We start from the raw sequence: 20,600 nt of genomic DNA on the forward strand, positions 1-20,600 counted from the left end.
CGCGTCAGATAGCCTTTTACTTACCGAAACAACGGGTATTATGTATCTATTGCACATGTTGCCAAAAATAAACCAACACATGATTGACGCACGTTATTTTCTGGGCTGGATCAAGAATCCAGCAGGGTATATCTTGCGCTGCATAAAGCGTATAACACCGCATCAAAGTTAGTCTCCGAATATGTGCTTGGTACTCGGTAGATATGTATACAGGTGCCACATAAGTCAAAAGTCGACTAACGACATACTATGGCCAAAACGAGGATATTTATGGCTATTTAAAGCATAACAACAGTTTTTGTGACTTTCAAAAGCAATTTGTTAGATATCTCTGTCTTACAAATACAAGTTACATTTAAGTGGAAATATACAATGCATCGAAGGGCGTACAGTTTAGTTGTCAGTCTTGTGATACAAAGCTTTTCGAAACTGTAATTGGAAAGGTGTCCGTGAAAGGAAAAGTACAAAGTAGTCCTGGAGAATCATTGAAGAGAGCGAGAGCTCTAGCCATTTATGGAAGTGACCAACCAATAAAAGCGGTCCTGAAAGAGGTATGAAGTTTCATTTGTTACTCAGACTCGGACTGATTCAAGCGAGAAGCAAGGTACGTATGGCATTTCTTAGACCTTTTCAGGAGTTCGGTGTCTTATTATAACACGATTCCATCTCTGAAATCCGTATTTTTGCGAGGATAACATCATTCATGAAACATTGCAAAAATTCCTTTAACTTCATGGATGCACCCTTCTTTTCAAGAACTCAAGGTTCATATTTAATTATCAGAAATTATTGAAGCCACGCTACCCTGCATATCAATACCTTTTTTCCATTTATTATCGCGGTTTGGAACAAATTATCTAGATTTGTGGTCCACTTCTTCACTGCTGACAGGTTATGAACTTATCTATCCTTTCTCTTTCTCCTCGATCCTGTTTTTCGCCCAACTTTGATCGAACCACCATTCATCAAGGTAACTTGTATTTGCTTATTACATGCAGAAATTTCGTACACATAAAATTCGCAATAAAATAGAAAACTAGAAACTTAGAATTAAAAGCAGTATGTACAAATTAATAAAATTATATAAAAATAAATCCCATGCCAGTTTATTGTCGTGTTGACTTTTCTTAGAAAGGGAAAATATGTATCTTATTTGGAATTTCTGGCATTCCTTTACATAGTGTCCGGAGTTTGAGCCCTAAAATATGTGCCTTGAGAATCATTTCAGATTTGTTACAATATTTATGTAAAATTCTCGAAATAAACCAAACAAGGGACCCTGTAGCTCGTATATAGTTCATTATATTAGGAGATGTCGTGACTTAGATGCTATATTTACAATAAAATACCTTTATTTTGAAAAAGAATCTTATAATTAAATACATTCATTAGCATGATGAACCGAGGAGATACTCGGCAGCTATGTAAAACTGGTTTTTCCGCCAGCATTTGAAGCGTGCTTTTAGGCACGTGATGTGTTAATGGTCATGCACTAAACTTGGACCTCTCTCTGCGTGGGTTCGAGTCTCGGATTCAGCCAATGTGGGTATGTGAGAACGCTTATAAGTAGCTTCTCGTGGGTCGGTGGTTCTTTCTGGGGTTTTTCCCGGGTTCTTCCTCCACCATTAATAATGGCCGCCATGTATCGTGTGCTGAAAAATGGCGTTAAACCCTACAACAACAAGAACAACTAAACTTGGAGCTCCTAAAGCTGCATTACAAACAACATAGTGATTTTCCCTTCTATGTTTCACATGTGATTCCGAGCTTTAAAAGAAAAAAGAAAATCCAGAGCTACATACGATATGTGCAATACGAAACGAACATTTGTGATACTCTTTGATAATCTTTTCTATGGATATATATATATATATATATATATATATATATATATATATATATATATATATATATATATATATATACTATATGCTCTAACTAAGACGTGTTATCACTTTAGCATGCCTTCTGAAAAGTGATTACAATATTATCATAAACGAGGATTGATTTTAAACTCATGACGTGCAGCTATTTTGAGACAAATTCAATCTCTGTCAGCCGTAGAGAATAATAAGGTTTTTTTGGCTATAAACCAATTCGACATTCAGGATTGATTTTAAACTAGATTGAATATACTGAGCGTATTTGCCTGTCTCTGTATATATAGAGCACGAAAAAAAAATTCTCTAACCAGTATGATAGTATTATTTGTATTAAAATATTAATTCTGCCTACTATTATCAAGCATTCTTCTACAGAAACCAGCGATAGCACTTTCCGTTGTGTCTGGTGTATATTTATACTTCTCTATAACTAATTCTATATACCTTGATTTCTTTCATAGGAATCCGGAATGACTGTGTAGATATATGAAAACTAATTACTAGGTCGTCATGCGAGTGTGTCTGCTACACGCGAGTGCATATGATACACCAATTGAGTAACATGTTTGGTGATGTGTGCTTAGTCGTGAGAGAATATGGGCTCGTGTGTGCAGGCAAGGCGATGGGTGCCGTTTACTCGCGGACCTGGGTATATTATTATATAAGCAATATATATATATATATATATATATATATATATATATATATATATATATATATATATATATATATATATATATATATATATAAGCAACATGGTAGTCTAAGGCTTTTAAGCCATAAAAGAACTATACTATGTTATCAAAACATAGCTTCCTCGATCAAAACTTATAACACGCATCGTGGAACTGGACCATCTCAGTAAATCTATTACTCGAGTAAATGATCTTGCAGGAAACCTTTCAGGAAAGTGAGAATTATACACAAGTTGATGTGTACAAGCATTTGTTAGATTAGGGCGAAGACTTTGAACTCGATGATTCAAATTCTTTTATGAATGCGACCCTTAAAGTTTGCGCGCCCCAAACTATGTATCACCTTTATTCTTACAAGACGACTTGTTACGTAGGAAAACGAGATACCAAATACCTACTAATTCACTTCAATACCAAGAACTCGAGCAATACTTAGATACTCACAATAGATAATACTCCATATTTGTACGTTACTCAGTATAAATGTAAAGTAAGTCACAGTGACCTTATTCTCGCATCAGTGGTTACTCTATTGTTTGCAGATAGCTATATTCCGTTTCCCCTTTTGCATGTACATTCATCTATCCAGTTACGAGGATTTTTTCTAAGGTATGTTATTTTCCTAATTTAAAAGTAAGTCATCGTGATCGGCGTTCTAGTTTTGGTGACGGTGTTAACTTTATTTTGGATAATACTGTAGCGAAGCAAACCAGACAAAGCATTTGTTAAATTCGTGTCTTACATGAGTCCTCTTTTGACAGCAGAATCAGAGATGGATGATTTAGAAGACGATGTTAATGGTGATGGTCTTTTGGAACAATCAAGATCTGGGTAAGTGCATATTATTACTTTTTCTCCAAATATAGTGTCGCCTATTTAACAATAGTTTGCGCTCCGTGCCCAATAGTGCTAAGATAGGGATGTCGTGTCTCATGGAGTTTAATAGGGATGTCGTGTCTCATGGAGTTTAATAGGGATGTCGTGTCTCATGGGGTTTAATAGGGATGTCGTGTCTCATGGAGTTTAGATAGGGACAATGTTAAAACTGAGAATTGTCTGAAATTGACTACATGTAATTTAGGATTTCAATAAGCCGATGAGAGGTAATAGCCTATATTTTTAAAGTGTATGCGAAATTTTGAGTCCCCCCCCAAAAAATTGATTTGGATATATGCTACAAACCTTACCCCCCCCCCCAATCCCCGACACCCCAACCTAAGAGTAGAAAACGTTTACTAAGCTAGGTACCTGTTCGTAGAAATAGATAAAAATTCCTTCACTGTTCAACGTCATTTACTATGCATGATTATTGCAGGACTAACAGTGAAAGTCTTGGACGTCCGAAGTTTCAACATTACCATTCTAACAGAATGAATACAAGATTTCATGAACCGGATACTAGAAACAATTATTCTCTGACAATCTCATTATCACGACGGCGAGAAAGACAGTTGGAAAGAAGTGGGATAAAGCCTAATCCAAACCCTACTGAAAGCATACCATGGGTGGGATGCAGTTATCAAACTAAAATTCATGGTGGTACGAATGTGTCGAACGGCAGTGCAGCACGAGGAAGGACCGATAAACGAGAGGCAGTCTCAGGCATATCACGACGTCATTCATCAAATGGGAATATAAACACGAAGCCTACGTTCAGTGTGAATTTGGGTGTGACAAGTTCCAGAGAACGGTACGCATATTATGACAGTGAAGGGATTAGAGGTGCCGACGAATTATCTACTTTGTTTGCTAACAAACGTATACAATCTAAAGAAGCCCAGGACAGAAATCAGAGGGATAGAAGGGCAATTGTAGATACACACAGGTGGACAGAACATTGTCATGAAAAAGAAAACCCGTTTGTTGATGTACTGACACACAGGTTGAAAAAAGATACCAGTGACAATTATGGCGGGCTCACACACTCAGTAGGCATTGATGCGTCTTTCACGTTAAAATCAAACTTTGCGGCAAATACAGCAGACCAGGGACTAAACCGCGTGGAAGGAATCGCCAGAGGGAGCGAGCAAAATAGAGAAGGAAGAGTACATCATATTTGGACTAGAGCTGTTATGGTAACCAATACAAATTCTGAAAACAAGTTGTTGACTTATTGTGAAAATTATAGATGTACTTCGACTGAGAAAGTAACTGCGAATAGATCCAATGAATCAACGCCAATCAAATCACAACCTATTCAATATATCAGGAAAAGCCTGAAAGATAAAGCGGGAAACACCACGGAACCTTCCCTTTTTAGCGATCAGGACACTGAGGAAGTATTAATGAATCCAATGAACGAAAAGGTAAGATCACTCCATAAAAAGGACCCGGATGATCTATGCAAGGTGTTAGCTAAACAGAACAAATGCATGGAGCAATTGATAAAAATAAGTTGCAGCGATCAAAGATTTCTAGAAAATGTTGTAGCTTTACTTGAAAAAGCTCTTTCATCACGCGTTTCGCAACAGGCTGCTTACGCTTTGATAATCATTTTAAAGGACGCATCTTTCTTTGAGTTAGCTGTTGTTCCATTTTTGTCTAGCTTGCTAGTAGACACATCGGTGGATTTGTCACCACATGTATCGGTTTTGGAAAAGATCGCAAAACTTGTACTTATTTTCATATCTAAAACCCCAACATCAATGGTGCTGATATTTGGCTTATTAGACCTTCTGCAACGCGTTGCATGTAATTTGCGTGATAATGAAACCTCTGAAGCATCGTTACAAGTGATCGAAGATGCTATAAGAGAAATACAATCACTGAAGGAAAATCAAGCCAGACAAAGAGTGACAAAATCAGTAGCCCACCCTGTCATTCAATCCTTACTGCACGATAATGAACAGCCGCAGGATAATTTCAGAGAAATAGCTGCATACCCACAACTTGAGGAAATCAAAGCTGAAAAGCCACCCTTTTTAAGGACAAATAAAGACACCGGGGAGTACACAAATCTTGAGCATTACCTCGATGTTCAATATAGGCTTCTGCGTGAAGATTTCATATGTCCTTTGAGAGAAGGTATACGCGAATACAGACAGAACATTGGCACACAGAAAAAGCTACAGGACTTACATTTATATTATCATGTGAAAATTCATCAGATGGTTCCTGGAAAAGACGGCATATACCATGTACTAACATTTGATGTTTCGCTTCTAAGGCATGTCGAATGGGCTGAAAGCAAGAGACTGATCTTTGGATCATTTCTTTGCTTGTCATCTGATAACTTTGAGACAGTTTTGTTTGCAACAGTTGCCGACAGAAAGCCACAGTGTCTCAAACATGGGATCGTGCATGTGCTATTTCAAACCGACATCATGGATGTCATGAAAAAATCACGCGAAACATTTGTTATGGTAGAGACCATTGCTTTCTTTGAAGCATACAAGCACGTTCTTCTTGGACTGCAACATGTAATCAGATTACCATTCCAGAAGCACTTGGTGCACTGTGAGAAAAAGGTCGATCCACCCTCTTACCTTACCCAAACTGGCATCGCATACTATGACATCACACCTTTGATTGACAGTAAGATGACCATATCAGCATGGCATTCATATAAAGGACGAACCAGATTGATTAGAGTGATGAACCTGGAAGAATGGCCATCGGCAGAGGACTTGAAACTTAATGCATCACAGTACAATGCTATTCAGACAGCCCTTACTCGCAGTCTTTCAATTACACAAGGTCCACCTGGCACCGGCAAAACATATATTGGTCTTCAGATTGCAAGAGTTCTTCTCCATAACAAACATATTTGGGGTAGAGAAAATGAATTTCTTGATACTAATGGACCTCCGATGCTGATAGTGTGTTATACGAATCATGCGCTTGACCAGTTTTTGGAAGGAATTTTGAAATTTTACCTTGGGAACATAGTTCGCGTTGGAGGTCGCAGTTCCTCTAAGGCTTTAGAAGAGTATCAGATGCACAAATTTCGAGGGTGGCTTAGGAGGCATGACATTGTACCGGAGGATATACAATGTAGGCTCAGGTTAGCGAGAGTTTCAAAAGAAAGGTACGCTGAGATAGTAGAAACGACAGCGGATCTTCTAAACCGTGAAACACACAGAATTATGTTTGATGAAGAAGAGTTGTATCCATTCATGCAAAACCACTATGACTCCTTGATTTCGGGGTTTGAAGAAAATCTTTGGAACAATATTGAAATACTTGAAGAAGTAGTGCGAAACGCAAGGCCATACAATATTATTGAAGAGTGGCTCGGCTGTGGTGGCTTGATGAAAAACAACAAGGAAATTGTTGATCTGCTGAAGAATTTGAACATCTTTGACGGAAATGCAAATGATACGGCGAACGATATTCATTTCGGAATGGTCAGTGACGTAGGGGATGTTTGTGTAAATGTCATGGATGAATCGGATGCTTTTGAAGTAGATGGCATAACGAGGAACGAAGAAAACGTAGAGAACATATCCGCATTTGGTATCGAAAAGCCATGTAACCAGGTCAAAGTCAACCAGACAACCAGTGTGAAAAGAAATCAAAATGGAGGACAAGAACAGGATGGTATTTGGCACACATCTAAAGCAGAAAGAAAAAGACAAAACAAAAACTCCAAGAAGGATCCGTATGAAGCAACTGAAATGGGAAAGAGCGAAGCTGAAACGATTGTTGATGTCTGGCAATTAGATTTTAAGGATAGATGGCGCCTGTATTTGTATTGGAGGAAACTTTGCCTCAACGCAAAAGAGGAAGATTTTATCAGGTTAGCAAAGAAATATGACGAGGTAGTGAAAGAGTGCAACAAGGTTCAGTTGATGGAGGATCAATTTGTTCTACAGTGTGCTGATGTCATTGGTATGACCACGACTTGTGCTGCCAGATATCAATCAGTACTACAGGAGATAGGACCAAGGATCATTATTGTGGAGGAGGCTGCAGAGGTTTTGGAGAGCCACATCATTACGACTCTCAGCGAACACTGTCAACATCTAATCCTAATTGGAGATCACGAACAGCTTCGTCCAAATCCATCCACGTATACTCTAGCAAAGGATTATAAGCTTGACATCTCTTTGTTTGAGAGGATGGTAAGCAATGGAATCCAGTGTGATTGCTTGGAGGAGCAACATCGAATGCGACCAGAAATATCAATGATTCTTCAACATATCTATCCAAATCTACGCGATCACGTATCTGTTACAGAGTATGAACACATCAGAGGAGTTGGATCTGACATTTTCTTTATTGACCATACTCAAGAAGAATTAGACGACGCCGAACAGAAAAGCCATCTCAATAAGCATGAAGCTAGATATGTAGTTGCATTGTGCAAATATCTGCTGCGACAGGGATACTCGCCGAATCAAATAACTGTCCTCACAACCTATTCCGGTCAGCTCTTCTGCTTGAGAAACATGATGCCTAAATCAGATTTCGATGGGGTGAAGGTGACTGTTGTAGATAATTATCAAGGAGAAGAGAACGACATTATATTGCTTTCGTTGGTCAGGAGTAATCGTGAAGGAAAAATAGGGTATCTCAAGATTTCAAATAGAATCTGTGTCGCTCTTTCGAGAGCAAAGAAGGGTTTATATGTCATTGGAAACTTTGGTTTCCTAGCTCAACAGTCAGAGTTATGGAGAAATATTGTCAAAACACTAAAGAAAGAGAAGATATTAGGAGAGACTCTAAGTCTTTACTGTCAAAATCATCCAGATGACGGCTTTAAAGCAGCTGATGCACATGATTTTGAAAAATTCTCCCCCGATGGTGGTTGCAAGATAGAATGCAAAGTACAGTTAAAATGTGGGCACGTTTGCAAAAGACTCTGCCATCCCGATGACAGAGATCACAAAAAGTATCAGTGTCAGGAGCCTTGTGAGAGACTTTGCGAAAGAGGCCACAGCTGCAAGAAGCGATGCCACCAGTTTTGTTTTTGCACAGTTATAGTTCCAAAAGTAATGACAAAGTGTGATCATGTGCAAGGCATTCCGTGCTACAAGAATCCGGATGAGGTCAAATGTAAGTTTCCCGTTTCACACACTCTTCCCGTTTGCGGACATAACGTCACTGCAGAATGCTGGATGAGTCTTAGTAAGATGAAATGTTCGATACCATGCGAAAAACGTTTCAGAAGTGGACATGTATGTCAGAGAATATGTGGTGACATACACACGACACATTGCCTTGAAAACGTGGAAAAGGTTCTAGAATGTGGTCATAAAATTCTTCTCCAGTGCGGTAATTCGAAGTCGAAAGTTATATGTACAGAAAAGTGCACACGTTCATTGACATGCGGTCACACATGTAATAAAATGTGCGGGGACAAGCATTACCATAATCAATATTGTAATCAGATGGTAACCAAAAATGCACCAGGTTGTGGACATGCGGTGCAGACTTGGTGCAACATTCCAGAGTCAACATTAAAATGCGAAAATAGCGTAGAAGTTCAATTAAAATGTGGGCATATATCCATAACCAGATGTGGGCAAGAGACTATCCAGAAATGTAACTTTATGACGAAAAAGAAGTTTGAGTGTGGCCATATTTCGGATGTTCCATGCGACAGAGCAGAGAACTCTAACTGCCAAGAAAAATGTGACACTCGCCTTGTTTGCGGGCACCAATGTTCTGGCGATTGTACTGAATGTTTTAAAGGTAGACTGCATAAACAATGTTCAGTTTCCAACGTTGAAGTCCTCATCTGTGGACATACCTGTACGGTATTATGCTCTTACTATCCACCATGTGAGAAAAAGTGTGATCAAAAGTGCCATCATAAAGGCTGTATGAAAGGTTGCTCAGAGGTTTGCGAGCCCTGTCAAGAACCATGCACCTGGTCATGTCCACACTTTAAATGCACAAAACCCTGCAGTGAAATTTGCGATCGTCCTCCATGCAACGAGCCTTGCCAAGAAAGCTTGAAATGTGAGCATTCATGCATCGGTATCTGCGGGGAGCCTTGTCCCACCCTATGTAGGATATGTGACAAAGAGAAAGTGAAAAAGCGGCGATTTGGGAAAGAAAATAGCCCCAAGTCCATGTTTGTACAGTTGTTTGATTGTGGCCATATAGTGGAAGTAACAGCGATGGACCGGTGGATACAAAGACAAATTCAACAGGTTGAATTATCAGAAATTAGATTCCCCATTTGTCCCGTTTGCAGAACTCCAATTCGAAATAGTGTCAGATATCGAAGAGAACTGAGCAAGATCCACAGAGCAATAGAAGACGTAAAGTCGAAATTATGCAGTTCCGAGACAAGAGATCCGTTGGCCCTGAACAACCTCATTTCTAAAATAAAGACGTTAGAATTCCAATTCAAGGTGAAATCCAAAGTGGGACTTGAAAAGCAGATAAGTGAAGCATTCATAAAAAGTGTGGACACATTTAAGAAGTGGGTATCAAAACAAAAGGATAATATGACGGCGCAACAGCAAATGGACATAAGAGATGAATTCACAAGACTACAGCTGATGTTGAAACTGATGATCATTAGTCATGAAAATACGAAAGCTGGCACTCAGCTGACATTGGATTTGCAGAATGCAATTGAAACTTCTCGCACTCTACTTCTTTCTGAAAAAAGGCTTGGGAACAGTTGCGTGGAAAATCTTGCTAGACTGTTGACGTCTTCTGCCTTGGATGAACCACTGATGATATTCAGAGCCAATTTGGAAGTCACAAAAGAATGGTTCAGGGAAACATGGATAATATGTGCAGCAGGTAAAGGGAATAGTATACGTAGATCTATACATCCAGAATCCTATTATAATTTCTCTTAAAACAGGCATGCATGTGTGTATCTCTCTTCCGTTGGTCTCTTGTACGTATGACTGTATGTGTTTCCGAATATCAGAATATTCATACAACCCTGATTTCATGAGAGTTTTGATAACTGGACACATGTTTTCATGTCTGGTCAGTGAGTCCAGTATTTTGTCAGCTGACTCCTGAGTAGCTTTCTTGTTGCAAATAATGTTCCGGGGCCCCGAGTGGCCGAGTGGTCTAAAGTGCTGTCCGTTACGGATCACTGCCATCTCACCTCTGTGTGCGTGGGTTCGAGTCTCGGATTCGGCCAATGTGGGTATGTAAGAAAGCTTGCCAGTAGCTTCTCGTGGGTAGGTGGTTCTTTCATGGGTTTTCTATGGTTCTTCCTCCACCATTAATACTAGCCGCCATGTATAGCCTATCGTGTGCTGAAAAACGGCATTAAACCCTACAACAACAACAGCAACAACAACATAAAACAATGTTTCTACCAAGATATGTTCTGTGCGTACGATATGTAAAAACGTCGGTGACAAATTGGTTGATTTGGTAAAATTGTATTTTATAGCATATACACTGATAAAGAGATCATCTAAAGGACATGGCCAACGCTATAACATGTAGTTCAATACCACGAACTGTTACCTGGTTCTTAAAAGTTTTCATTGATGGTAATCAAACAGGGTTTTGCTAATTTTTCACGATCTGTTCTTATCCCAATTTATGTGCATACATTATACCGAAGAAATTGTTTGACTCTGTAAGAACCATTAGCATGTAGTTGAGTCATGCTAGACCTTGCTAGGTTTGATGTCCATTCCCCGTGTACTTTCTAATAAACTTTGTCATGAGTATTTTCCTGTAATTGTTCCTCGTCTTTGCACATAGTTGTAGTAATATTTTGTTTTCTTTTCTTTAGGACACATATTTCGCAAAGTTGAACTGATCCATGGGGTCTGTCCCTCGTGTGGATCCACAGTTAGACAAACTGCTGTCTGATTACTCTACTTTGGAATGGAAGCATGGGAAGTTTATCATCACATAAGGAAGTCCTAAATTATCAAACGTAATGTTGCAGTGAGGTCAAATAGATATTTTCAGCTAATGCTCAAACGCTGTCGATGTAGAATGGGTTTCCATATTAAAGACCTTTATGATACATTACGTTCTTTAAAAAACTTGTCTTCAATGGAAAGAATAGTTAAGATGTGAACTGTACTATAAATAACGTACATTTTACAATTAGTTCATTAACAATACATTCACACAAGTTCAATGATTTCCACGTTATCATAGTTTTGAACTTGTCTCATTCGTAGCAAAAATGTAAAACCAGATTCAAATGTTTGCTTCTTGAAAGCGAAAGCGAATCTGAATATTATTTCAAAACAATAACATTGCTTTTATATATATATATATATATATATATATATAGAACAGGACGCCGCCTGTGTGAGTGTAAGATATGTGTAGATAAGATATTGATCTAAAACATATTTAATTGGTAAATTTGAGAGATCTCTATTAGTTTCTGATATGGAAAAAACTGGACTAAGAAGCAAAGTAGAACCGACGATTCATCGATTACCTCCTTTATCAATGAAGAAACTGCATATATAGAGTGAAAAAATTAATCCAAATATGATGGATATCGTTTTAAAGAATTAATATTCATGGATGTTATGATAAATGGTTATGTATATTATTTTAGCCAGTGAGATTCTAGAGGGACGTTTCTATAGTATGTTCCTTTCTGTCGAGTTGACAGATTTTTCACTTTGTATATACTTTGTGATTTATTTTACTAAAGCCTCAAATTTGATCGAGCATAATCCATACTTTACATATAAACAAATTTGTATTCAAAATTGGATGTGTGTAGCAGAGTGAAGGCAGAATGTGTTCGTTTTTTGATTTTGCATATTGTGTGTTATGTGTACATGTGTTCGAGTGAAGGCATGAAATAGACTAATATAAAACGTTATAGATTATTTCATACCTGTAATACATATTAATTGGTTCATAATTTTGAGAATTTCCAAGTGCAGTAATTGATATAGTAACAACTTAATACATGGAGGGATGCACAATAGGCACGATGAACTAGAATTAGTGTAGAAAAGAAAATGGTACCGTTCAAGAGTAAGAATGATCTCCATAAAGAAGATCATTATGGTCTTGGATCTAATGCGGACGGGTTCCAGAAAAAATGAACAGCACTGTGTTTCGCTGGATTTGAAAATTCCGTCAGTTAAGCGTTACTCTGAAAACCACTCAGAAATATAGTTTTCTTTATTTTAAGATTGAATTCGTTCGAGGGCGCATATAGTATATTGTTATATTATAACATACTTAGAAATTAAATATTGAAAAATTAATCTATTTGAACAATATATTCTGGACATGTATTCCCATTCCAAATTATGCCCTACCTGGAATTTTATAAAACGTTTAAAATGAAACCCTCGGAATCTGACACTAAACCCATTGGTTGGCATACATAGATATATCTAAGTTAGAGTGTTCAAATTTATATAATTAATACGTATATGAAACGTAGCTAAAGCTGAAATATTACAAAATTACCGTCGGTAGAGTTAAATGAACTAAAACTTTCCAATTAACTTTTAGACCAAAAATTGGATCTTGTGGGAATTCCTGACCATGCAAATGAATAGAGCTGCATGATGCTACCAACCAGTCTGCTGTACAAGCTTTGTTCACGGTGCTTAAATGAATGAGATTTTGTATAGGTTAATATATCGCATTCTTCATGAAAGCACGAACTTTGGATTAATGCATGGGAAGATTGTAATGTGTATGAAGCAAGATTCTTCTTGCATTTTGAATATATCGCTCTATAAAATAGGTATCACATGTTTGGAATCGCTCTATAAAATAGGTATCACATGTTTGGAATCGCTCTATAAAATAGGTATCACATGTTTGGAATCGCTCTATAAAATAGGTATCACATGTTTGGAATCGCTCTATAAAATAGGTATCACATGTTTTGGATAATATTTGGTATGAAAGTATTGCATTCACATGTTGTAAATGTTTTATTTAAATATCTTTCAGTTTGCACTTCCTTTGGAGTTGATTAGATTGCGCTTGGTATATAATGATAAATATTTAACGGACGTTTATAGCAACTGACCCGCAAGAAAGGAATGATGAATTGTATTTGATTGAATAAAATGATATAGCAGCTAGCTAAACTTCTTTTAATAATTTATTCAAAGACATTAAAGTATGAATTATTCTAAAAATGAAACATGTGAAGAGGGATACAATACACATTTGTTTGTAGCAGATGTTTTTAGTTCCCTACATATCGAGATAAACCGGATTAAGACTACTCAAACATTGAACACTACAGACATTTAAATGAATTGTCATTTACTTTTGAAGGCAATGCAAGGTTGTCTTTTTCTAAAATAGAATATATTTATGATCAATCGTTAACTGTTGTGCCACATTCTTATTTTGTGTTTTTTCTGCTTGTGTTCTAAGATTAATTGCGTATTTTCCATACATAATACTGAATAAGGATTTTAAATTAAAAACTGCAAGATTCATATATGAAAACCAATGATGTCGTAACTGTACGATTGTGGATACTAATTGTAGTATGTGTATTCAATAATAAATATGGAATATGTACACGTATACGTATAGAACGTATTAACAAATGTTGATTATTGTCATTAATGTTCAAAGCAGTTCCTATCAACTTTATTCAAAATCTTAGATTCCATCGGTGTGTAGTGCCTAAAGTTCAACAATTTTGAACATGAATGGACATACGATATAACGCATGTACTGGAGTTGGTTTGGAAAAGTAGAAGTTTAAATCACTTACTTAACATTAATATGCTAACACTGTTTGATTAGATTCTTATATTATGAAAGACTTCGTAAGTTCAACTGAGTTGATACTAATTTAACATGAACGTTATCTTATCACTCGAAGCTTGTTGTATAATACATGATTTGACGACAAGATTATTTGTCATACAATGTTTTCCTATAACCAACAACTATTTTTTTTTGGGGGGGGGAGTAAAAATAAATAAATGGGTTGCAAATGCATATGGTGTAATAAATACCTCATTGTACTGCTCTCTAGAACATATTCCTGCTTTAGACTCAGTTGTCGACAATAAATCTTCGAACATAGCGTGCGTTTTCTTTGAAATAGTACATCCCCTCATGCCAAAATGTAATCCCTTGTCTCCTAACACTAATTTTCTACTTTTTACTTGATATTAGCTGTTCTTATATTTTCATCATAAACCAATAAAGAAAAGGTTTAATGAATACATGTGCTAATTGTTCAAATTGTCATACCTTATGAAAGGGAATAACCTATATTTTAATATCCGTTTTCCCCCTCTTCCTGTCTCATTTTTCTTCTAGGGTTGTCTAAATGAGATTTCCAAATCATTGTTCAAGATTACCAGCATTTGAAATATGCCTTGAAAAAAATACAATTATCAGTAAGACAAACTTAGATAAAATTAGAACAAACATTATGACCTACGTGGAAAACACTTCCTAACACATCGATTGATATATTGTAGTTGGCATATTCCGATTTGCTGCGTCATCTTTCATTTAGTAATGTAAACCAAATATACAAACAATCATATTTTTCTTTCTTTGATCACAATATATGACCATGTACTTTTTAAAATTCGCCATCTTTACATGAACTGACTGCACTTGATGCACGTCTACATTAGTACTTGGCAAGCTAGCTCTAGGATGACATCACACATAATAACACCCCAAGCCTCAGTCAAGGGAGGTAATGCTGTCGATAATTTTGTACATTCTAAATCTTCATGAATGTTAATGTACATTCCTGAAATTTGGTTGTGGTAAATTTTACAGGAGAAATGGAATCATAATCTACACATAATGTGCTCTAAAAAAAAGCATGAAACCTCGACTTTTCGAAGATTATCTGCATATTTGACGTCGCTACATGACGTCGCTTAGTTTAACGCCATATTATTATGATTAATGTTGCCGCCTAAATACGAATCGTTGAAACTTAGTAAATTCATTATGTCAGTAATTGACAAATATGTCAAAAATTGTTCATTTAAAATCTTATGTATGTATCTGTCTGATTTTGTTTCTTTAATAAATCTTGAAATCTTGAAGTCTTTGTGTTGAGTATATTGTACGTTTAGCATGGCTGGACCTAACAAGGATGATATGTTTCTTGACCATTTGAGTGGAAAATATGCCGATTCTCGATGACAAAGTCTAGTACAAAACTTTGACATCGTTTCATTCTCAGTTAAAAGTATTCATTTGTTTCGGGTATCAAAATGATTGTAGGTTTTTGCCACAGCAGTCTGGTCCTATATCATCCAGCTTAAATTGTAGTCATGAAAGTGTACATTAATAAGCTATTAAAGCAGTAGCCTAGTTAGGTACACGATTCTGGAATGGAATTAATATTCTGGGGTTGACAGGTTAGATACACGATCCTGGAATGGAATAATAAATAATATATTCTGAGGTTGACAGGTTAGGTACAAGCTTCTGGAATGGAATAATATACTCTGGGGTTGACAGGTTATATACAAGCTTCTTAAATGGAATAATACATTCTAGGGTAAACAGGTTAGATACACTTTACTGGAATGGAACAATATATTCTGGGGTTGACAGATTAGGTATAAGCTTCTGTAATGGAATACTATATTCTGGAACTGACTGGTTAGATACACGATTTAGGATTGGAATACTATATTCTAGTGTTGACAGGTTGGGAACAAGCATTTGGAATGGAATACTATATTCTCGTGTTAACAGGTTAGGTACAAGCTTCTGGAATGGAATAATATATTCTTGTGTAGACAGGTTATATGCACGATTCTGGAATGGAATAATATATTCTGCTGTTAACAGGTTAGGTGCAAACTTTTGGAATGGAATAATATATTATGGTGTAGACAGGTTATATACACGATTCTGGAATATAATAATATTGTTACACGCACACGGGTATTTACTTGACCGAGCGGTTGTCAAACCCTGGCGCGATTCTCGCTAGAAGTCATAAGTTTCCCCGACTTTCCAAAGACTTCCATACAACCTCAGTTGTAAATCAGAAAGCCCGACGTGTCCATTCTATACCTAAATTTTTCCTCTAATTAATGCAAGACCACAGATAAACCAAACTGTCAACTATCCATCAACCGTACATCTGCGTGTTTTGGCTTCATTATGTTTCCGTACCACCAACCGTTCACGCCTTAGAACATATACGAGTACTCCCTAACAATGGGAACTATTTTAACTCCGCCACCTTAGGCCAGTCAATGTATGCTTTCCAGGCACATTTCGCCGATATAACTGCACCATATTCACCCGCATGGCGACATAAACGGTCTCTGCCAAGTCCTTTTTTATTTATGCCCTTGTGTAATTTACCGGTTTAATACCGTAAGTGCTGTCCTTGCAGTCACGCTACCAATGTATACCACTAGATTTTAATATGTACTATTTTACGACAGGAACAGTCATTCGGTTCTGGTCGGAATTCACTACTAGTGAACCAGGACATCATGGAAACACACTAACACTTCACTCCGTGACGTTTGCTCCTATTGATTAGCTCATTAGTTCGGGCCAGGAATATTTCCATGGCGCCAAATTCCAATAATCAAACAAGTAATCACACAAATCTAAGAATTGCTTAAAACGGGGCACTACAACCACGTGCACATACTCTAAATTTACTACAATATATTCTGGTGTTAACAGGTTAAGTGCAAGCTTTTGGAATGGAATAATATATTATGGTGTAGACAGGTTATATACACGATTCTGGAATGGAATAAGATATTCTGGTGTTAACAGGTTAGGTACAAGCTCTGGAATGGAATAATATAGACAGGTTATATACACGATTCTGGAATGGAATAAGATATTCTGGTGTTAACAGGTTAGGTACAAGCTCTGGAATGGAATAATATATTCTGGGGTTTATTTTAATTTTGTTACAAGAACGTGGATGATGTTAATGGCAAGATTTGAATAACTCTAAAAGTTTGGAAACTTCATGAATATTCTTGGTTAGGTTAATCAAAATAAAAACGTTTTGGTATTCCCGTCTTAAGTCGGGTATAATATATACTGAATTCGCCTGTCTGGCCCATACCTTGTATCGGTTGGAGAGGTGTATAATGGTTGGAGAGGTTTATAATGGTTGGAGAGGTTTATCATGGTTGGAGAGGTTTATAATGGTTGGAGAGGTTTATCATGGTTGGAGAGGTTTATAATGGTTGGAGAGGTTTATAATGGTTGAAGAGATTTCAGCATATATCATGTCTCGACGTTGCGTTGTGCACGATATCCATGCCGTCAGCCGTGGGTCAAAGGTCACGGCAAGAGAAAATATAATTCTGTTATTTGCATCCTTGTCCACAATACAAGGTTTTGAACCACTAAATATACTTTAATGAAATCTGCGCTTATTATACATAATCTATGGTGGACGTGCCTCATACCATAGTCATATCCCCTGTTTCTACAGCACCGGAAGGGGTAATATCATCAGAGACCCCTCCCCCCATACATATCTTCATATAATTTTGAAACCTTTGAAAATTTTGCCTTTTCTATATCTTGACAGTGTCTCGAGTATTCGCAGTCATGTCCCTGGTCTCAAAGGCCTATGCCACAACATTAATTAATTTAAATCAATTCGTTGCTTCCGTATCCATGCTTTATGCTTTCTTCTTGCTAGGTTGATGACACGTGACTTACAAGTCATGTCCCTAGCTCAGAGAACATGGATTTATTTAAAGACGGGATAATTTTTTCATTTGGCTACAAGATAACTTATTTTGTAATGAAAAAAAAAAATGAATATAACAGATATTTGGCTATAAATCAGAATTTTTAAAATCCTTTTTCAAGCTATTTGCGAGCTGGAATTGTTTTGTTCAAAAAGTCAAGCCCCTACCCCCTAGAAATTTCATGGTCTGGTCCTTGACTAGAGTGAATGTTTACAATACGGCCGTATCATGCACATTTTACTGTATTTGTGTTGAATTATGAGTTTCATAGAGATTGCAATGTTTGGTTTCGTCATGCAACGGACTACAGGTCAGCATAGTTATTTCTTGTGATTAAAATTCAAATAAACGGACGATAAATAGAACAAATCCTCAAGATTTTCTCACGAGTCTGTGATATGCAACGACCACATTACCAGCACATAGCTTTAAACTGCCAATATTATTTTGAACTAACTGTGGGGAATTCGAAATGCTGTTGTTATCGCATTCGCCAGTGATGTATGGGAAGTAACTCGTTCACATTTGTTGACATATTTCCGAAGTGTTTCTACCTTGACATTGTATATGGAAAGTACGAATTCTTAGTACAGATTCCGAAAACAAATGTATATATCATGCTAGGAAGTTGACCTATCATAGATAGCGATCGTATTCAGGATATTATTGCATAACAGTATGGTTCTCTTTCCGCGGCCTGTCATTGTTACACCAAATGGTATCATACCGAGCGAACCAAACAACTGCGTGAGCGTGACTTTATGGTTTTTGTTTTTGACTATTTCCAAGGACCTCAAAACAGCAACATTTCTATAATCACCTAATGACTACACACAACAAAACTCGAATTTCAAATTGGCGTGGTTTTATTGTTTCACATTGCATGATGCCCGAGTAAGCCTTTTCGAGCCGCATTATTTCACGCTATGCACAGCAAAATAAAAACCAGATACCTATAGAAAAGAATTATTACTATCTCAGTTTACTAAATCCCTCTGTTAAGAAATTAGCTTGTACGAAATTAATACATGTTGTCATAAAATCTCCTGAATTCTATACGTTATAACGTCTGCTCCAAGAAATCGGCTAATTGCTAGACTTGCGAAATATATTCCAAACACTGAATAATATGTACAACATGAAAAACACACACACACACATATATACAGTCGTAACAATATATATATATATATATATATATATATATATATATATATATATATATATATATATATATATATATATATATATATATATATATATATATATATATATATATATATATATATATATATATATATATATATATATATATATATATATATATATATATATATATATATATATATATATATATATATATTGTTACGACTGTTTGCTACGGTTCTTCCAGTCATAACATATTCTGGGTTCTGGGTTCGCCTGGCTGGTACTGGCTTGAGGTGAAATGAATGTAGTACATTGATTGTGGTGTTCCTATTGCTATTTCTGGACAACAAAAAGGCTAGAATGACAGAGGGAATTATACAGCAGAACGAAGAAATGTGTGCTGTTTATGATGTAAATAAATACAGAATAAATTGTTTAAATTTGTATTGTGTTCTCTTATTTCTTTTTTCTAATACTCACAAGATCACATTTACATTGACATACACAATAATAACTGGACCATACATATAACATAAGCAAACAAGATTGTTAGAAATGGACATAGAACACACTTAATTTTACTATATGTTCTCTACATTTGTTTCTCAGTACTGACCTTTCCACTGTGTGACAATCAATACAAATCATATGTTAATCTAAAATACCTTCAAAGATGACTTCACGGCGAAGTTCTCGACAAAGGTTGACCTGCTCTTTTTGAGATGCTGGACTGTCAACATAGCAGCATGTAAACAGAACACAGATTTCACTTCCGGATCATCACCAGGGCCTTATTACTCACTGTGCACTGTCGCCGAAATACACACAGACAGCAACAGCCTGAGCTCATATTCTCAAAAATAAAAAATTACCTTTAAATCCCTACCAAAAAAGCATAAATAAAACTCTTCTATCACCACCAAAATGAGAGAGGGAAAAATGTTCTAAAAATAGACTAGAACTACTACTACTGAACTGGAAGTATTAAGTGTGACCCAATGCCTGACAGGGTTAGACAATTTTACCTCCATGGACAAAACTTCCATCTGTGATCAAATCAATGTCTCTTAAATACTGCTGCAAAGTTTTAAGGAATTTCATCCATGAATAGGACCGTTACAGGCTTTTAGCTGACACCACTATAACACAAGCACAAGCCAATTCCAAATGGCCGAATTTCAAAAATGCACCAAACTTAAAGTTTAATTGTGATTTTGCTAATCAAGATAAACACTTCAAATAAACTGTAATTAGTTTTTAGTTCTAACACCAATTGAAAATTACTAGAAATTAAACTT

The 20,600-nt window shown here is 36.5% G+C and overlaps 1 protein-coding gene and 1 long non-coding RNA gene across 4 annotated transcripts; both read left to right on the top strand.

The window, feature by feature from the left end:
- Positions 1-336: 336 nt before the first annotated feature.
- On the top strand, positions 337-4,040 carry LOC149798593 (uncharacterized). Of its 2 annotated transcripts, none has more exons than XR_016420995.1 (3): positions 337-604; positions 3,343-3,409; positions 3,894-4,040. It is a non-coding gene; the product is annotated as an uncharacterized LOC149798593 (long non-coding RNA). The 2 variants fall into 2 exon arrangements; XR_016420996.1 differs by having other exon boundaries at positions 337-551; positions 3,340-3,409.
- A 200-nt stretch (positions 4,041-4,240) lies between these two features.
- Positions 4,241-15,501, top strand: LOC149798594 (NFX1-type zinc finger-containing protein 1-like). Of its 2 annotated transcripts, XR_016420994.1 has the most exons (3): positions 4,241-10,282; positions 11,247-11,393; positions 12,959-15,501. XR_016420994.1 is itself a non-coding variant. In XM_089957414.1 (2 exons), exons 1-2 carry the CDS (start codon positions 4,651-4,653, stop codon positions 11,324-11,326), a joined length of 5,712 nt encoding a protein of 1,903 aa, XP_089813540.1. In that variant the 5' UTR covers positions 4,241-4,650; the 3' UTR covers positions 11,327-15,501. The 2 variants fall into 2 exon arrangements, 1 of the variants encoding a protein (XP_089813540.1); XM_089957414.1 differs by having other exon boundaries at positions 11,247-15,501.
- Positions 15,502-20,600: the final 5,099 nt, after the last annotated feature.

This window comes from Sinohyriopsis cumingii, chromosome 5 (assembly GCF_028554795.1).
Source record: "Sinohyriopsis cumingii isolate HCF-2022 chromosome 5, ASM2855479v2, whole genome shotgun sequence".
Classification (NCBI taxonomy): domain Eukaryota; kingdom Metazoa; phylum Mollusca; class Bivalvia; order Unionida; family Unionidae; genus Sinohyriopsis; species Sinohyriopsis cumingii.